Raw genomic sequence first — 21,499 nt, 5'->3', positions numbered from 1 at the left:
TCACAAACATAAGACATTTTAGCAACAATCCTATTTCAACCTCTGAGTATATCTTTAGGTTTTATATTAAGTTTTTATTAGGTTCAAAGAATATTTCTACCTGATTTACTCCGGCTGAATTCTACATTTGGAACTTTTGGAACAGAATAATTGAACAATAATTTTATAGATTAAAAAAGATGTTCAATAAATTCTCATTTCATACACAAAACCAGTCTTAGGGTTCACTTGAATTTTAAGAGATGGAAATTTTTTTCACCAAAACGTTTAGACTAAAGACATATACTTTGAGTAATTAATACTTATTCCGGGATTTGCTGAAAAGTGAGTCCTTTTTTTCACTTAAAGGAAGTTAAACCACATGGAAATGTTTTATGCACACTTCTGTAAGTATATTTCATACAAAAGAGGGGGGAATTTTAAAAACTATCACACCAATGGGAAGAGAACATATTCTCAGTTATCTATTACTAGAACTCATGACCTTTCCATTTGTTGCAAAAAGCACCAAGATCAGCCTGCCCCACCCCTTTGGGGATACTGTTTATCCCCTTACTATTAAATCAATCATTTTATCTGTTTCTGGTCCCACCTGGTTACAAATTTATCCAAACACTGAAAACATCAACACAGGAATTATGAGTTGATAATTACTGTCTTCAAAGAAATAATATGGCCCAAGAAGCACCTGACAAAAAGCAACTGACAAAAGCTCTGAAATGCTAGTATTTCTTCCACAACCTTGTTTATTTTATAGTTCAACACCAGAGGTCGCCAAACTTCAGCAATAGAGGTGCACGTGCAGCCTTTAAGAGCGAAGTAAAAGGAAGTCTATTAGGAATGTTGCTGCTCTGCTTAAATCCTGCAGTTGCTTCCAACTGCTTACAAGCTAATGTGATCTGGCCACTGTCAACAGCTCCAGTCTTCTCTTTCCCAGTAAACTCATATTCTATCAACCCCACCAGGCAGAACCTTAAGTGACAACCATAAAGAAACACACGAAACCCAGTTTTACTAAATATTTATCCACTCCCTTCCCTTCCCTATCTGGTAAAAATACATTTTGATGTTTCAAGATTCAGCTCAATGGTTAGCTGTCCTATGAAGGCTTTCCAGACAGCACTACTCTAAGTGAAATGCCTCTGCCTTTGTACTCTGCTCAGACATCTGGAATAATACTGGGTTTGCCCTATTGCCCTCAGTTGTTCCTCTCCTCCCATCCACCAGTCTCTGAAGCCCCTGAAGGCGAGAACCCTCTAAGTTCTTGCCCAGCACCCAGTAAAAACGGTTCACTAAATTAATGCACGTAGTTAACGTGGTATGTACCTTGAAAGACTAAAGGAATGTATGGCTAGGCCTATAGACAATGAATTCAATAAAGGCTTTAAAAATAAAATTATGTAACACAATATAATCATTGTATAAATGGTTGAATACCTAAACATCTTCATTTCTTTTCTGCATGAAAGAACTGCATATGGAAATTAGAGTGTTGGGTTACATTAGGTTGGCTGTTACATCCTCATCAGTTGCTAGAAATTTTAATTGCTCCCTTTTTTGGCGATTTAACATTGCTATAAACTTTGCGTACCTGTTTTGTGTGGATATAAGTTTTCAATTATCTAGGATATATACCTACAAACTGAATTGCTGGGTCATATAACTCAATGTTTAATATTTTGAGGAAGTGCCAAACTTGTTCAAGGTTTGCATTATTTTACAACCACACCAGCAACGCATGAAGGTTCCAGTTTCCCCATATCCTCACCAACATCAGTTACTGTCTTTTTACTTTAGTCATTATGGTGAGTGTGATAACAGTATTCATTATGGTACTGACTTTCACTTCCTTGATGAATAATGATGTTGAGCATCTTTTCGTATGCTTACTGGCCATTTGTGTATCTTCTTTAGAGAAGTGTATGCAGATTCTCTGTCCATTTTTCAAGTGGGCTTTCTTTTTATTACTGAGTTGTAAGAATTCCTTATATACTGTAGAGACAAATCCCTTACCAGACATAATTTGTAAAAATTTTCTCCAATTCTTTTAACTTTCTTGACGCTGTCTTCTAAAGCACAAGTTTTTAAATTTGACACAGTCCAATTTACTTTTCTTTTGTAATGTGTGCTTTTGTGTTACACGTATGAAAATATTGACTAATTGAAGCTTACAAAGATTTGTAACTGTTTCCTTCTAAGAGTTTTATAGTTTTGGCTCTAACTTTAGGTCTTTGATTCATTCTGAATTCATTTGTTTTTAATTAACTGACGAATTATAACTGTATACAGTTTTGAGATAAACAGTGATATTATGGGTACACTGTGGAACAAAAGAATCAGACTAATTAACATACTGATTACATTAAATACTTATCATTTGCTCCTCCTGTCTAACTATAATTTTGTACCCTTTGATCAACATTTCCCATTCTCTCCACCTTCTGGTAAACACTATTCTTCTCTCTGCTTCTGGAATTCAATTGTTTCAGAATCCACATATTAGTAAGACCATGCAGTATTTCTCTTTCTATGCCTGACTTACTCTACTTAGCATAATGTCCTCCAGGTTCACTCATGTTGTCACAAATGACAGAATTTCCTTCTTTCTTAAGGCTAAGCAGTATTCTACTGTAGTGGATATATATTTTTCCTTCCATTCATCCACTGATAGGTACTTCCGTTGTTTCCATATCTTGGCTTTCATGAATAGAACTTGGGAGTACAGATATCTCTTTGACATAGTGACTTCAAGTCTTTAGGATAGATACCTAGAAACAGAACTGATGGATCATACTGTAATTTTATTTTCAGTTTTTTGAGGAACCTCCATATAGTTTTCCATAATGGTTGTACCAATTTACATTCCTAACAACAGTGTAAAGGATTCCCTTTCCTCCACAAGCCATATAATTTTTGTATATGGTGTGAGGTGGGGGTCCAACTTCATTCTTTTGCATATGGATATCCAGTTGTCCAAGCACCATTTGTTGAAAAGACTATTCTTTCCCCATTGAATTGTCTTGGAATGCTTTTCAAAACTCAATTGACAATAAATATAAAGGTTTATTTCTAGACTCTCCATTCTACTTAATTGATCTATATGGCTACATTCACGACAGTAATACATTGTCTTGATGACTGCAGTTGTGTAATAAGTTTTGAAAACAAGAAGTGTGGCTGGGCATGGTGGATCATGCCTGTAATCCCGGCACTTTGGAAAGCCAAGGTAGGTGGATCACTTGTTGAGCCCAGAAGTTTGAGACCAGTCTGGGCAACATGGTGAAAACCTATCTATAACAAAGAATACAAAATTTCGCCAGGCATGGTGGTGTGTGCCTGTAGTCCCAGTTACTCAGGAGGCTAAGGTGGGAGGACAGCTTGAGCCAAGAAGGTGCAGGCTACAGTAAGCCATGATTGTACCACTGCACTCCAGCCTGGGTGACAGAGCGAGACCCTGTCTCAAAAAAAAAAAAAAGTGACTCCTCCAACTTCATTCTTTTTCGAGACTGTTTTGGACTTCATTCTTTTCTTACTAAATGAAAATTTATACTTGGGAACAAGTCATCTCCCTCCCTGCCAAAAAGTTTTAGTTAGGTAAACTACTGAACATAAAGTGAAAAATTCATTCTTGGTTGATACATATTCATAGCAGTCAAAAGACCTTTTTTTCTAGGTGAATTTCAGCCAAAGTGGTATTCTCAAGGAAGAAGTATAAAATAGAAAGGGGGGTATCTGAATCTCTTGGATTAAAAAAAAATACATGTAAAAATCTGTATACACTTCAATCAGTTTTACTTTCCTTTGAGAATCACTAACACTATAGTTCTTTGTAGCACCACAAGCCAAGATTTCCTTCACATTTTCTTGATATCTTATACATCAAATAAACAATAAAATATTGCTATGATAAAGTTTAATTTATAAATTAGGCACAGTAAGAGATAAAAAACAATTAAAATGATATACTATAATTAAAGTTCTGTGAATGTAGTCTCTCTCTCTCTCTCTCTCTCTCTCTCAAAATATTTTCTTGTACTATACTTATCCTCTTTCTTCTGACGATGTGAGATGATAAAATGCCTATGTGGTAAGATGAAGTGAGGTGAATTACACAGGCCTTGTGACATAGCCTTAGTCTACTAATGATCTTCTGATCATACATCAGGAGGAGGATCATCTGCTTGGAATGATCCTGGATCAGTGAGCCATAATAATGTCCATGGCTGGATGTCAGATGCAAATGATGTCAATGACTAATGGGCAGGTAGTGTATACAGCATGGATATACTGGACAAAGGGAGGATTCACGTCCCAGGAGGAATGAAGCAGGACAGCATGAGATTTCAGCATACTACTCAGAACAGCATGCAATTTAAAACTCATAATTGTTTATTACTAAAGTTTTCCACTTAAAAAAATGTTTCTGAACTGTGGTTGGCTCTGGGTAACTAAAACAGTAGAAAGTGATACCTGTGGATATCAGGAGACTACTGTAGTAACAGTAATAGTAGTAGTAGTGATGCTTACTTCTTAGGGTTAATATAAGAATTAAGTGTGGTAATGAATGTGAAGTGCTTAATCCAGTGCCTGGCACAAAGTAAGGTCTCACTGAGTGGCAGCTTTTATGATGAGCAGTCATTTCTCAATATTGGAAAATATAGAATTCTGAGAAGCCAGGGATCCACTGATCTTTTTGTCTAAATTATACCACAAACAAGCATCAGTCAAATTGAAAGCCTAGGAAAACAATTATTTAGACAAACATTTGTAACAAAATTGTAACTCTCAACTTCTATAGAACTGTTTCTGTTTACTAACAAAAAAAAATTGAAAGCAACTACTTTTTCATAAGTCCTGCAATTGTAAAAAGATATGCTTAAAAAAATCAACATCACAGAATAGTAAAAAGCAAAAAATAAAAGTTCTCTCCTTTTCACCTTCCCTTAATTCTATTCTCCATTGTAGAATTTGTAGGTCCTTCTAAATCTTTTTCTACGGATAGGCATCAAGAAATGAAGCCCATCTACTTGGCTCCCATAGCATAATCAAAAGTTTATTTGCATCTGTGTTGTACTTTCAAATTTCTTACATAAAATTTCAGTTAGAGATAACCGAAATTACTAGCTCTTCCCTGTGTAAGAGCTATCTACATAGACATCTAAATTGGTTAGTGTTAAGAGAAAACTAAACAGTAGTTTAGTAAAGCTGTATTAGAAAAGAAATTAAGAAACTTTAACTGCCTTATAATTTTATCATTGCAAATAATTTAAGATTCAATATGTTTAATGTCAAGCTTTTTAAAAGAGATATACCCAAATTCTAAAGGACAGTTACGAAAATTATGAAAATTATACTGAAATTCCATTATCAAGAGGTGGAGTATTGACTACTTCTGTCCTAAAACTCTTCTATTCAAAAAAATTGGTCAAATTATTACTATAGCATAAGTAAATGTTTATGAAATAAATGAAACTATCTCTGTAGGAATTTTAATATTTAAAATTAAAAACTTCTACAAATAGTTGGTTTATTTTAAAATTGTTAGTTTTGTGAAAGTTTAAACCAGAAATGAAACTGTGGACTAAAGTTCATCTTACCTTATTTGAAATTTATGTTTTAAAGTTTGGAGAGTGGAGGGGAGAAATTATTAGTAAAACTTAACAGCATTCCCAGATCCAAAACTTCCTAGATTGCTTATATGGAATTTTTTGGGGACACTTGTCATTTATCTAAGAAAGTTAATAATCAAACTTAGGAAAGCCAATGTATCATGTAAACTTTTTGAAAGACAATGCTATATCACTTTACCTTAATGCTGTTACTTTCAGAATCAATTATGTAATTCGAAATACAATCATGCAGTGGAATCTATGTAGTCATTAAAAATATACTTAATTGTTCAGTTTTTAAAAGTCTACAAAGCAGTAAGATGGTATTTTTATTTAAATAAAAAGAAAATATAGTATATGAAAATATTTATAGAAGTATTTTTCATGATGTGCTAGAACAGTAAGTGATTTTTTGTCTACTGTCTCTCTGTGCTTTCGCAGTCTTCTGCATTGAGGATATAAAATCTAAGACTATGTAGTTATAAAAAAAGTAACTCTCATTAAAAATGATTATCTTCACCAGCATTATACAATCCTTCACAGGACTCTCTTCTATAAAGCTCCACTGCTATGGCCAACTGCAGAGGTGCCAGAGGACAATGTTATACGTCAGTGAACATTGTGTTTGGCAAAATTCCTGGTAGAGGTTTTCTAAAAATGTTTTATTTTTTTCCCATGTTTCTGGAACTATATCAGATATTTCTTGAGATTTTTATATTAAGGAAGATTTTAAAGGAAAAAAGCACATTGAGAAGTCCCTAATGGAATTTGTCTTTTTATAAATGCTGTGAAAATCCATGCATTTTTGATATGCAGAGGTCAAACGGCATAACGAAATGATGATCTGACAATTCTATGCATGAAATTTACTTCAGAAAGTTAAATACTTGTGTTTTTCATGCTTAGAAATGATTTTCCATGACTTTCAAATCTGTTCTTATACTTTTAACTTATTCTAAATATAATGTATTTGGATTTTATTCTAAATATTTTACAAAAACCTTCTTATTAGAGGGCAGTGAGGAAAATTAAAAATGTTAGCTAGAATGAGATAAAGTTCGTTTAATTAAACTGTTTTACTCATGCTGTAAATTATTGGCATAGACATCTGAGTCAATAAACAACATACACAACAACCACATTAACTTTTCTTATTAATTCCCAGCTAATTTCAAATTCATGAATGGACAATGGTTTAACAAGTTACTTCAATACAAACCTTAACTGAAAATTATTTTGGTGCCCTCAGATATTAAAACACAAGAATAAAAAAAGTCCCTGCTCAGAAAGTTTATAAAATAATAAGGCAAAAGTTTATAATATAATAAGGCAAGTCTACCACATAAAAAAACTTCATAAAGTTTATTATATGATTATTCACTTTCCTTTTTCTTGCTTAAACTCAAATTCAGAGAAGAGTTACCTATTTTTGCAAGGTTAGCTTCCCCCAGATACTCTATTATGAGGTTTTCAAGGGAGAAAATGAAAAGAAAGCAGAAAAGAACAGTTTAATACGAGTTCCCTAGTTATCATAAACATTAACAGTGCATGATTGTTACCTTAAAAAAAGTGAGAACTGAACTGGGCATCTATGAGACCACCTTTATGAAAATTTCAAATCTATTCTTCAAGTCATGTTTATCAGTATATGAAAGTATTTGTTTAAAATACAGAATGTCTTAGTAACATTTAACTTTGAAAACAAACACATATAACTTCTCTTTTCCAACTTGTATCAGGAAAACTAAAATAGCTAGATCAGCATTTCTCAGGAATTTTCATTCAAATGAGACCTTGTATATATTTAACATTTGAGGAACAGATGTTAGCAACAATAGGAAGGAGGGAGGGACGGAGGCAAGCAGAAAGGAGAAAGAAGAAGATTTGGTATTTATTATTTATTTATTTGAGACAGAGTCTCGCTCTGTTGCCCAGGCTAGAGTGCAGTGGCACTGGCTCACTGCAACATCTGCCTCCCAGGTTCAAGCAAGTCTCCTGCCTCAGCCTCTGGAGTTCCTAGGACTAAAGGCGTGCACCATCACGCCTGGCTAGTTTTTGTATTTTTAGTAGAGACAGAGTTTCACCATCTTGGTCAGGCTGGTCTTGAACTCCTGACCTCAAGTGATCTGCCCACCTCGGCCTCCCAAAATGCTGGGATTACAGGTATGAGCCACCACGCCCGGCTGTGATATTTATTATTTAATTGATGGACTCACTGACACAGTCTCGCTCTGTCACACAGGTAGAGTACAGGGACATAATCTTGGCTCACTGCAACATTTGTCTCCCGGCTGAAGCAATCCTCCCACTTCAGGCTCCCAAGTAGCTGGGGCTATGGACGTGTGCCACTATGGTCGGCTAATTTTTCTATGTTTTGTAGAGACTGGGTTTTGCCATGTTCCCTAGGCTAGTCTCACACTCCTGGGCTTAAACAATCCACCCACCTCGGCCTCCCAAAGTGCTGGGATTACAGGCGTGAACTAGTGCCCCTGACTGGACCAGTAAGATTTGGGGCTATATTAAACACACACACACAACACTCCTATGAAGTTTATTAACCTTCATGCAATAAGACTTAGAACTATACTAAACATACATACACTTGCACAAAATACAAAGCCCATGAGCCTCCGTGCAATGTGTAGTAACTTCTAGTCAATAAATGGATGGTAAACTACTACTGGCAATTCCATCTATCCTGGGCAGCCATGGTCAAGGACGTAGAAGGGACCTAGAAACCAGATATCCCAAAATGCCCTGGATGCTTGGAAATACTTACAATTCTTTTATCTTATATCATTACCAAAACCTCCTATAAGCAGTGATCTTGGAACTTACCTACTGTTAGTAAGGTGACATTTCTTAAGTATAAATGCAAGATGACAGCATAGCACATAAACGACGAGTGTTTTGTTTCAGAGTTGGCCTGCTACTACATATCTATCATGGATCATTTTGCAAAAAATAAGTGCTTAATGAAAACGAAGTCTGAAATTATCAGTAACAAAATCTATTAAGCAGGTAGCATAAACTAATATTAGCAGAAAAATGAATTACAAGGACTAACAAAAGTGGTACAAGCAAGCTCTAGACTTAAAGGTTTGTAAGGTATTACAGCAGGCATGAGATAGGGAATTATCACAGATGCTCACTTAGCTTCCTCAAAAATTCTACTTGTATTATTATGAATTAATTAAAATTAATGACAAATCACCACAAAATTCTAAAATATAATCAGTAGAGAAATGATACAATTCTAATGAGCTAAATGTATATGACAAATAGAATGGCCAATATGCCCAGAGAATTTTAGCATGGTGATGGTGAGCTCAAGTACATCAAATAAAAGCCTAGGTACAGGAGAAATGCTGAATGGTTGTGTAAGAGCAGAGATCAGGAAACTACAGTCCATTGTCTGTGTGAGGCCCATAAGCTAAGAATTAACAGATTTGCAATCAATTTGATGATCAGAAAGTACTAACTTTGAACATTAATTAAGAGAAAGGTTATATTCCCCCAAAAAGAACTCAATTCTTCTGGTTAGTAGAGCTGTATTAAAAAAAAAAAAAAAAAAAGTACTCAATTATTATACCTCTAACTTCATCCATAAAAAAATTTGTGAAAATGTGTTTTCCCTTTTGTTATTGAAGTACGTATATGATATCCTCGATTTTGCCTTTTGGCCCACAAAGTCTAAAAGATTTTATCTAGTCCTTTACAGAAAAAGTTGGCCAAAAATATTTTACCTAATCCTTCATAGAAAAAGTTTGCCAAGCTCTGTATTCCGAGTATTAATTTACATGACGGGGTAGGCTTTTAGAAAATAAAGAAAGCGGATCACGAGGTCAGGAGATTGAGACCACCCTGGCTAGCACAGTGAAACCCCGTCTCTACTAAAAAGACAAAAAAAATTAGCCGGGTGCAGTGGCGGGCACCTGTACTCCCAGCTACACGGGAGGCTGAGGCAGGAGAATGGCGTGAACCCGGGAGGCGGAGCTTGCAGTGAGTGGAGATTCACTGCACTCCAGCCTGGGTGACAGAGCGAGGCTCCGTCTCAAAAAAAAAAAAAAAAAAAAAAAAAGAAAGAAAGAAAAGAAAGAAAGCAAACTATTCAATTTAGATCTGAGTGTAGCATAGAAATCAAAAAGAAAATAGTTCTGTAACAAGGGTAAAAGGTTAGATCTGAAACTCAAAGATGGTACCAAAAAGAAGATGTAAATACCACAGTAGTCTAAGCTGCAAACTGTAAGAAACTGTATGGATAATAAAGAAGATCGCTGATTACACACTGATCTTTTCAACCATACTTGTACACAATGACATCTAGCAAAACTACCTTTGATTTTAAAAATCCCTATTTTTAAAGAATGAAGTACATGGGTTTGAAAAGAACTTGATCACAGTCCTATGTTCATGGTATAAGCTAGTGAGGAGTTACAGCTCAGTATAATAAAAACTAAATTCAAGCTGTCCAATACAGAATAAGCTGCATCCCTAAGTAGTAATCTGATGCTGGAAGTGTTCAAGAAAATACTAGAAAATCATTTGTTAGGAATGTAACTAAAAGGTTATTTCATTGTGTGTTGGATAGGACGACATGACCTCTAAGATGATTTTTCAATTTTACAATTCTATGAAATATCTGGGGTATCACAAACAAAGCCCCAGAGACAGGAAGTGTTGTTGCTTTGTCCAAACTGAAACCTTAGAATGAACCAATCTAGTGATATAAATCTAGACACTAGTTTTTTTTTTTTTTTAAAGGGCCTTCCTTTAAGATCTCAAATATTTAAAACTTGAAAAAATTACATTTAAAAACTCAATTAAAATCTCAGCTCTACTGTTCTTAAAAGGAAACACATATTCTAAGATAATATTTAAATATTTGTTGTTAATAAAGGTGTATGTATGCAAAGCTAAATGAAAGCAGAAGCTGTGTCTGAGCAAAACCCGACACATCGTCTGCTTTCATTCAGCTTTAAATAAAATTTAAAATAAAATTATATTTAATCCATATAGACCCAACAAATAAAATTATATTAAATCCATAAGTCAAATGTTTCTATCAATGATCTAGCCAGACATGTAGGCATTCATTCTTTCATTTTACAAATACTGAATAAATATAAATAGTGACCAAATACAAGTATCTCCTATGTGCTTAGGAGCAGGGAGTATACAGTGAGCAAAAACAGACAAAGCTTCTACCTTTATTCAGCTTACATACATTTTAGTGAGCTTATAGTCCAATTTTGCTTTTAAGTACTTTAAATAACAGATATATACCTTTCTTGCATCAGATATACATAATAGTTTTTCTAGAATCATACAAGAGAAGAGTAACTCAAATAACCAAAAGGCTGGGGGGTGTTCTTATACCCACTTTATAGCTGAACTTGCTATGTGACCTTGGATTGTTTCCTCCATTTTTTAAGTTTCTCATGTGTGTATATGTGTGATATATATTATTAAAGTAGCACCAAAATTCCTTCCAGTTCAAATATTCTGATTCAACCTTCTCACCTTGATTATTTCCACCAACTGATCCACACCACTATCCCCTGGAAATATTGGTTGTCCTAGTAACAGCTCAGCCAACACACAGCCAGCAGACCATACATCTAAAGAGAAAAGAAAACAAAGCCTTATTAATACTTTATAGCTTGAACTGAAAAATGTTTGTATACATTTTCTAATTTTACTTTGATCACAGAGTAAATATCACAAGGAAAAGATTATACAATCCAAAACAGAGAAAACTTCATAAAACTTCCCTAATGTTCTTTTTAATTAAATGTTAAACTTACCAAAGAGGAAACCAGACCAATAAGAATATTCTAATAAAGGGTAAAGTCTATTATTATCAAATTTCAGGTATTCAAGTCTTCAAATAACAAGACAGAGGATTACAGTACCAAAGCTATGGCAGGACTATCTATTTATCATACTTAAAAATCATTCAAAGTGACACAATCTCTGCATATTAGTAGGTACTTACAGAGGAACAGCAAGGAAAGGTTCAATCTCTCCCAGACCCTGGGCTTTAAGTCAATGCAAATTCTGAGGAACACTTTTAAGACTTTAAATGGTTGATTTTTATGTTCTAGGATGACTGACAGAAAAATGTGCTTAAATATATTATCATTTTTAAATAAAACGGAATGGCAATGATAGAGGAATATATTTTACTTCATAAATTATAAAAATAATCCACTTTTAAGTCAAAATGAAAACCTCAATCCCTAGAGAAAACTTTAAAAATTAACTCAATTAATACACTTTAAAAATACTTTAAAGTATACATCCTAGTTTACCCAGGATAGTTATGGCTTATATATTATCCTGGGATAATTATTAGTAACATCTTCTTTCTCTCTCAAAAGTATTACTGGATTAGAAGATAAACTACAATCACTCTATTTTAAAGCCCACTATTAAAACTTCCTACAAGAAAAGGCTGCTTTTTAGCTTCCAGATTTCTGAGATTCCTAGGTTTCTAATGTACCACACTCAAGTGCTTTAGGGAGACGACTATGAATCATTGCTGGACTTTACCACCTACCAGTAGGGAAGGAGAAGAAAGAACAGTAAATGGTTGACAACAAAAATTTTAAAGGTCTGATGTGGTATGTACTATCAAGAGAAACTGGAAATCACTGCTCCAGTGACTACTTTTTATTGACCTAGAAAAATGACATAGTATTCATTTAACAAACTCAAGTTGATTTTGTTCAGTCCTAAGTTAATAACCAAGATATCTATTTTGCAAATATAGACCGAGAGTCCTATTTAATATATTAGGAAATTGCTAAATGAAGCAAATATGAAAACTTGCTAGGGAATCTTTACTCAAAGCCAATAGTAATACTAACTGTTACAGTCAAGTGGAAAAGACGTATCGTATCTCCTTATTTATGTAAATGCTTATTTTAATCCAGGTTTTAAAATATCCCTTTACCTAGTTAATAAGATGGAAGGTAATATGCACTCAACTTTTTTCCTCTCTAATACGGAATGATTCACCTCAGAATACAAGGCTGAAAAAATTGTATGGGAATAACTATGCCTTCATAAAAAACAACAGGAAACACTTTCTTAGGCAAGATTTAGCTACAAACATGGAAGACAAAAAGTAAAACATCAAGAAATACTCTTGCCTAGAAGTTACCACAGAAGATTGATACTCAAAAGATTCAGGTGACAACTATACTAGCAGCCTTCAATTCATGTTACATCAGTCAAGTTAGTAAAAACAAAGTATTTATCAATCACTTTCTGGATGACACTAAAATCTCTTCTACTTTTATTTCAAAGAAGAAATGGATGAAATTCTCCAAATAGGATAAAACTTCAACTAAATAGAAGGTACTGAAAAAATAAAAACAGTGCTTTGGCACACTGAAAATTAGTTAGTTGGGGTTAAAGCCAGAATAGCATTTTGTTTCATACTTAGGTTCATGTTAAAGTGATCTTTCAAGACCATTTAGTTTAACACACTTATTTCATGGAATAAGGAAATTAAGACATGATAAAGTTAAATGACTTCCCCAAGGTAAAGGTACTGAATAGTAGAGCTAGGCCTGGAATCATTCTCAATTCCCAATCAAGATACCACTCTCTTGAATAACTGTCTCACTGTCACAGAATAACAGCCCTTCAAGGGTCTGTCTGTAAGTTCAATCCCTTGTTCTAAGGAAGTCTTTTGTTCTCATTCTGCCATTTCTCAGTAAGACAATATAATCAGAGACATCAGCTTTACCTTTGGCTGTATCTAATAATATTGTCAGAAGCAGTTACTCTTTCGTTTCAAACATTACAGTTAAAAACATTTAAAAATGTAACTATATTAGTATACTTTTTGGGGGGTCTGTTTAAAAACATTACAGTCTTAAGCGGCAAGTATCCTAAGTTTATAATGGGAGGCCAAACCTAGGCTTGTTAGGGTTCAAAAGACTCCTGTTTATATAACTGTTTCTTAATGTGTGAGATGATATGGTAACTTTTTGAGAAGAATCAAACTGCCTTTATTTTAGGTGTTTCTGGCACGACTCACACCAGTATATATAGATAATCAGTATTATATATTTGAATAAAATGTAAAGCAGCTGGAAAATACAATGATATACCCAGACAAGGGGCTGAAATTTGCTCCTGAGGAGAGTCAAGTCTAAAAATGCCACAAAAAGAATACCACCTTACATTTCTATAGTATTTTCACTAACATTTTATTTAAGCCTCACAGCCACTCAGAAAAGCAGAACTGTCAGTAATCTCCACTTTACTTCAATAGTGATGTGATGCTCAAACCCAGGTCGACCACAAGCAAAATATTCTTTGTACTATTTCTCATCTATCCATTCATACATGCCATGTACCACAGCCATAATAAGACTCTGATAATTACATACACATACATATACATATTATTATGCTCTCTACCCTCTGGCAAAGCAGATTTCAAAGTGTGGTCTACAGAGAACACTTTGTACTCTTTGCACCTGGGTCCTCTAGACATTTTTAGATTTCCCAGAGGGTAAAACTCTTCACAAGAATACACTTTTACTGGGTTAATATTTGTACAGAGGGTACAAAGGAAATGGTGGGTAAAACTGCTGGCCTCTTGGCAGAAATCAAAATGTGCTTTGGCATTTTGCCATTTGGCAAAATAAAAAATGATAATGTGTTTTCTGATTAGGGTGTTTGCTTATATCAGAGAATTTCTATTTGTATCAAAAAGACAGAAAACTGTCACAAGGTCTGTTTTATTTTTTGTTGTTGCTGTTGTTGTTCTGAGAGGGGGGTCTCATTCTGTCACCCAGGTTGGAGTGCAGTGGTGCAGTCTCAGTTAACTACAACCTCTGCCTCCTGGCCTCAAGCCATCCTCCCACCTCAGCCTCCCAAATAGCTGGGACTACAGGGGCATGTCACCACGCCCGGGTAATTTTTGGTAGTGATGGGTTTTCACTATGTTGCCCAGGCTGGTCTCAAACTCCTGAGTTCAAGTGATCTGCCCACCTCAGCCTCCCAAAGTGTTGGGATTACAGGTTCACACCTGAGTCACTGCGCCAGGCCAGGTCTGTTTTTTGTTTGTTTTAGTTTTCTGTTACTGCGGGGATTTTTTGGGTTTATTATTTGCATGCTTTTGTTTCTGTTTTTGGACTAAAGGAATTCTCTTCAGAAACAATACATAAAAGTAAAATAATTTTGGTTTCCACTTGCACATCTAGCTTAAAGTTGCTCCTTGTTTGTTAGCTTCCTATTCATGTCCAGCCAATCATGCTCTCTCTGTTCACTCCTGGCTAGTGGGCTAAAATGGAGTAAAAGAGAAGGTCAATGATGATTAAAGCTAATGGTCTCTATTTAGCTCCTTCTATCACTAAACATCTTAGGTGAAGACTTGAGAAGGTCAATGATGATAAAAGCTAATCTAATGGTCTCTATTCAGTTCCTTCTATCACTAAACATCTTGGGTGAAGACTTGAGAAGGTCAATGATGATTAAAGCTAATGGTCTCTATTCAGTTCCTCCTATCACTAAACATCAGGGGTGAAGACTTGAGAAGGTCAATGATGATTAAAGCTAATGGTCTCTATTCAGTTCCTTCTATCACTAACATCTTGGGTGCGTACTTCTACAGAATTAGTGCATTTAGCAAAACTATTAGTGACTTAAGCTGATTTTATATTAAATAATGGAGATGGCATGAAGGAAATGTTAGCAATATGGCCATACTATCACTTTCATTATTAACTTAATGAAATAACATTAACTAATAAATTCTCCAACTAGTGTAATCACACTCAGAAGTATTTCAGGAGGATTTTAAATAAAAAAGTAAAAAAAAAAAAAAGTTACTTAGAATTAATTTAAATTCTTAAGGTAAAAGCTATTAGCTTTATAATTCTAATAGTCCAAGGAGGAAAAACAGAATAGTAGGTATATTTTGAATTCTAAAAAGTAAAATTTGAAAATCTCTATACAGGCATACGTCAGAGATGTTGTGGAATTGGTTCCAGACCATTACAATAAGACACAATAAAGCAAGTCTCACAAATCTTCTGGTATCCCAGTGCATATAAAAGATGTTCACTCTATACTATAGTCTATCACTTGTACAATAGAATTGTCTAAAAAAAATTAATGTACATATGTTAATTTAAAAACATTTATTACTAAAAAAAATGCTAATAATCATCTAAGCCTTCAGTGAGTTGTAATCTTTTTGCTGGCAAAGGGTCTTGCCTTGATGTTGATGGCTGCCAACTGATCAGGGTGGCAGTTGCTGAAGGCTATAGGATGTGGCTGGAGCAATTTCTTAAAGTGACAATGAAGTTTGCCACATAAATTGACTCTTCCCTTCACGAAAGATTTTTCTGTAGTATAAGATGCTCTTTGATAACATTTTACCCACATTAGAACCACTTTCAAAATGGGAGTCAGTCCTCTCAACCCCTGCTGCTGCTTTATCAACTACAATTATGTAATATTCTAAATCTTTTGTTTTCATTTCAACAATATTCACAGCATCTTAACCAGGAGTAGATTCCACCTCAAGAAACCGCTTTCTTTGCTCCTCCATAAAAAAAGCAATTCGTTTATGTTTTATCATGAGATTGCAGCAGTTCAGTCACATCTTCCGGCTCCACTTCTAATTCTAGTTCGCTTGCTATTTCCACAACATCTGCAGAGACTTCCTTCACTGAAGTCTAGCACACCTCAAGGTCATTTATGAGGCTTGGAATCAACTTCTTCCAAAATGTTGTTCATGTTATTTGGACCCACTCTCACGAATCAAAAATGTTCTTAATTGCACCTAGAATGGTGAATCCTTTCCAGAAGATTTAAAATTGACTTTGCCCAGATCCATCAGAGTAATCACTATCTAGGGCAGCTATAGCCTTACGAATGTATTTCTCAACCTTTGGGTGACCAGTTGCGTTGTCAATAAGCAGTAATATTTTGAAAGAAATACTCTTCTCTGGAGTAGTAGGTCTCAGCAGTGCGCTTCAAATATTCAGTGAACCATGCTACAAACAGATGTGCTATCATCTACTCATTGTTGCTCCATTTATGGAGCACAGGCAGAATACATTTAGCATCATTCTTTAAGGGCCCTAGGATTTTTGGAATGGCAAATGAGCACTGGCTTCCAATTAAAGTCACCAGCTGCATTAGGCCCTAACAAGAGAGTCAACCTGTCCTTAGAAGCTTTGAAGCCAGGTAATGACACTTCTCTCTAGAGGAAGTCTTTCATCTCTAGAAAATCTAGACATGAAAGTCCTAAATGGTATCTTCTTCCAATACAGTATAAGGCGTTTGGTCTCCATTAAAACTCTGATGTTTAATGTAGCCACCTTCATCAATGATCTTCGTTACATCTTCTGGATAACCTGCTGCAGCTTCTACATCAGCACTTGCTGCTTGCCTTGCACTTTTATGGCATGGTGCAGTTTTTTCCCTTAAACCTCATAAAAAAACCTCTGCTACCTTCAGATTTTTCTTGTGTAGCTTCCTCACCTCTCTGTCTTCACAGAATTGAAGGGAGTTCAGGCCTTGCTCTGGGTTAGGCTTTGGCTCAAGTGAATGTTGTGGTTGGTTTGATCTATCCAAACCACTAAAACTTTCTCCGTAACAGCAATAATGCTGTTTCACTTTCTTATCATTCATCTGTTCACTGGAGTAGCACTTTAATTCCCTTTAAGAACTTTTCCTTTGTGGTCACAACTTGGCTAACTGGCACAATTTCGATATGCCTTCCTCGCTAAGCTTAATCACATCTAGCTTTTGATTAAAAGTGAAAGATGTACCTTTCACTTGAACACTTAGAAGCAATTGCAGAGTTGTTAATTGGCCTAATTTCAATACCGTTGTCTCTCAGGGAATAGGGAGGCCTGAGGATAGGAAGAGAGATGGGTAATGGCCAGCTGGTGGAATAGTCATAACATACACAACACTGATCGATTAAGTTTGCTGTCTTATATTGTTGTGGTTTGTGGCAACCTGAAACAATTAAAAATAACATCAAAGACCGCTGATCATAGATCACCATAGCAGATACAATAATGAGAAAGTTTCAAATGTTGCAGTAATTACCAAAATGTGACACAAAGACATGATGACACAAAGACATGAAGTAAGCACATGCTCTTATAAAACTAATGCGGGCAGACTTGCTTGACTCAGGGTTGACATAAACCTTTGAGAGGTTTAAAAAAAAAAAAAAAGCAGTGCCTGGAAAGTATAATAAAATGAGGTATGCCTATATATGTTTGCATCTCAAGCTTTAAGAAAAAAACATTATGGGATATATCCATCTTTTAATGCAAATAAAAGTACAGATTAGTAATACTAAATTACTAAAATCAAGAAGCAATTAATAATTATGAGCATTATATTCAGATTTATACTTACCTATACTAGAGGTATAATCAGTGGCTCCAAAGATCAACTCTGGTGCCCTATAGTACCGAGAACAGATATACGAAACATTGGGTTCTCCTCGGACCAGCTGCTTTGCACTAACAGAAAAAAAAATAAAAATAAAAAGCAGAAATTCTTTAAATCTAAACCTTAAAAGAACCTAGACTGCTACCCTTTCACAGTATCGAATGATTTTCTAAGATTCACATCATTTGAATCATATATGAAAAAGAAAATGTAAACTGTAACTATCTCTGACAAAAGAAATTTACAATTTTATCACCTTGTCTGCAAAAAAGAATAGCAATTTTTAAAGAAAGCATTTGTCACCTAAGAAGGCACCAAAAGCAAAAAAGGCTAAGTGTTGAATTTCTTCTGATCCTGTTCCCCAAATTCCACTTCTAAAATACAAAGAAGCAAGGGCAGAAAAGAGGTACCTCCCCCACCAAAAAGTATGACAATAGATTCTAAGAATGAATATTCCTCACCCAATGTATTTCTTTAAAAAGGGCTAGAAATTGGCCACTGTATTGCATTTTGACTTCTGACTCAGGGTGAATATTTCAAGGTTTATAAACTCAATCTATTTTTCCATATCTTGGTCAATTTATTAAGTGCATAAACATTTATTACCCAATAAATTATAAACAGGCCCTTCAACTTCAGGGCAGAAATGATTCACAGCCTATGAATTCTAACTGCTATAGTAAGTTTAATTGCATGTTTTCTTACTCTAATTTTCCTACTAAAATAGTTTGTAGCATGTATTTTAAACATCAAAGTATAATAAATTACAACTAATTTCTTTTGAGATGTCGCCCAAGATAATCCAAAGACAGAATGAAATAAACTGCTGTAGAAGCCAGCCATTCTGACGTACATTAATAAAAAAGATAAATAAAGGCACAAAATGCAATGAAATCAAAACAGTAAAACAGTAAGTGCCAAAAAAAAAAAAAAAAAATAAAAAGCAGAAATTCTTTAAATCTAAACCTTAAAAGAACCTAGACTGCTACCCTTTCACAGTATCGAATGATTTTCTAAGATTCACATCATTTGAATCATATATGAAAAAGAAAATGTAAACTGTAACTATCTCTGACAAAAGAAATTTACAATTTTATCACCTTGTCTGCAAAAAAGAATAGCAATTTTTAAAGAAAGCATTTGTCACCTAAGAAGGCACCAAAAGCAAAAAAGGCTAAGTGTTGAATTTCTTCTGATCCTGTTCCCCAAATTCCACTTCTAAAATACAAAGAAGCAAGGGCAGAAAAGAGGTACCTCCCCCACCAAAAAGTATGACAATAGATTCTAAGAATGAATATTCCTCACCCAATGTATTTCTTTAAAAAGGGCTAGAAATTGGCCACTGTATTGCATTTTGACTTCTGACTCAGGGTGAATATTTCAAGGTTTATAAACTCAATCTATTTTTCCATATCTTGGTCAATTTATTAAGTGCATAAACATTTATTACCCAATAAATTATAAACAGGCCCTTCAACTTCAGGGCAGAAATGATTCACAGCCTATGAATTCTAACTGCTATAGTAAGTTTAATTGCATGTTTTCTTACTCTAATTTTCCTACTAAAATAGTTTGTAGCATGTATTTTAAACATCAAAGTATAATAAATTACAACTAATTTCTTTTGAGATGTCGCCCAAGATAATCCAAAGACAGAATGAAATAAACTGCTGTAGAAGCCAGCCATTCTGACGTACATTAATAAAAAAGATAAATAAAGGCACAAAATGCAATGAAATCAAAACAGTAAAACAGTAAGTGCCAAAAAAAAAAAAAAAAAAGGTAAGAAAATGCTGAGGTAAAGGTACTGGAAAACCAGGGTAAAGATAGATGAAAGTAGTCACAAGGATTTCTTTCAATGACTGGCCTTTCTTTTCTTCCATTTGTCTCTAGTCAATCATGACTCTAAACTTAACTTGTTTTTCCTTCATCACTAGTTTTGAAGTTTGTTTTTCTACCCTCTCCCCAAGTACTGACATACAATAACCATTTCATAAATTAATAAATACTAATCCCTGTTTTTAGGCTGCATGAAAATTATGACATTTAGTTTTCAGCATAACTGATAGGAGACCATTATATCTTCTACAGGACACTTTTTAATTAACAAGATAGATTCTAATTATATTCAGAAAATTCATGACGAGACAAAATGTTAATACCCAAGCTTTGTAGCGTGAAGTTTTTCACTACTTGATGGAGCTACAAAAATGGAGCAGCCTCTCTTACAGAGGAGGCTGGTTTTAACTCCTTGCCCAATATTGTGATCACATCTAGCTTTCCGTTCCTAAATAGCCCAACTAGTCCTTTAGCTACTTTTAGGCCCCATGTCATCTAGTGAAAAAATAAGAAGAGAATAATAGCATTTTGTTCAAATTACCAATCTGATATGTAAAGCCCAAAGTGTTTCCCAAACTCTTATCTGACCAAATCAATTCTGTTAAAAACAAAAAATTAGAGGGTTTATAAAAATGAGCTATCAAACAAGCGAAATCCCTCTTGCAAATTTATCAGAATAAAGCTATTTTATGTCCCAAGAAAACGGGCTGTACCAAATGTTCTGACACTATCATGAGAACAGAAGCTCTTCTAACCTTGGTGTCTCATAGTCTGTCCCTACCAAGTCAGTCACTCTCAATGGGGAAGACACCCATTAACGATAAAACATAAATGATTTGGGCAGTTTTTCCTATAGACAAGTAGTAGCGCTTTGTTTCAAACACCAAATAAGAGCTTTATTGTCTTTCACCATTTTAAAAAATAGTTCAGGGAACAGAGTCATGGCCTGCAAAGTGACAGGTCATCTGAAATTAGTAGAATGAGGACGGTCTGAAAGAGGACACATTGTGAGACTAAGAAAAATTAACTCATGACAAGACAGATTTGCTTATTTTTTAAAGGATCTATCTCAAGAGAAGCCTGTGGAAAACATATCCTATGTTGAAACCCAAATTTAAACTGTGAATTGATGTAAAAGTATTACAAAGGGATAGGAACATAGGTATCAACAAGTGTGGGGCAATATGTAATCTATAGAGCGATGGTGAAAAGGAAGAATTTTAACAAGGATGAAAAATTAAATTGGAAAGAATCCAAATTATGTAGAGATGTCTTAGGGACCATGAGGAGAGAGATTAGGTGATTACACCAGTGAGGAAGCAGCAGGGTAACTGCCTGAGTTACATGGGAATATAGGCTTGACTACATGTTAAAAAGTTAGATTAGAGAGGCACAAAAGTACTGAAAACTGAAAATGGAAAGAATAAAGTTTTATTACAAATTCACAGTAAATTACCAAGAATGAGTTTTTAAAAGCAGAAAGTTTGATGAAATTTGCAGGACAAAAGGGTAGAATAAAAGGTTAAATTATAGAGGAAAATGAAGAAAACACTGCTAGTAGACCTTTTATCTCATCCCTGAATTGCGGTTAACTGTGAAGTTAA

The 21,499-nt window shown here is 34.6% G+C and overlaps 1 protein-coding gene across 4 annotated transcripts in view; it reads right to left on the bottom strand.

Annotated features, from left to right (window-relative positions):
- GSK3B (glycogen synthase kinase 3 beta) overlaps positions 1-21,499 on the bottom strand; it is a 279,756-nt gene that overhangs the window by 69,566 nt on the left and 188,691 nt on the right. For all 4 annotated transcript variants that reach the window (XM_033211108.1, XM_033211110.1, XM_033211112.1 and 1 more), the window contains exons 6-7: positions 18,021-18,127; positions 11,133-11,230 (exon numbers count right to left, since the gene is read on the bottom strand). In XM_033211108.1, coding sequence (XP_033066999.1) covers positions 11,133-11,230; positions 18,021-18,127 — 205 coding nt within the window. The remainder of the gene's footprint in view (positions 1-11,132; positions 11,231-18,020; positions 18,128-21,499) is intronic.

The sequence above is a fragment of the Trachypithecus francoisi genome, unplaced genomic scaffold (genome assembly GCF_009764315.1).
Source record: "Trachypithecus francoisi isolate TF-2019V2 unplaced genomic scaffold, Tfra_2.0 Lachesis_group0, whole genome shotgun sequence".
Classification (NCBI taxonomy): Eukaryota; Metazoa; Chordata; class Mammalia; order Primates; family Cercopithecidae; genus Trachypithecus; species Trachypithecus francoisi.
This window is presented reverse-complemented; position numbering and strand designations above follow the sequence as displayed.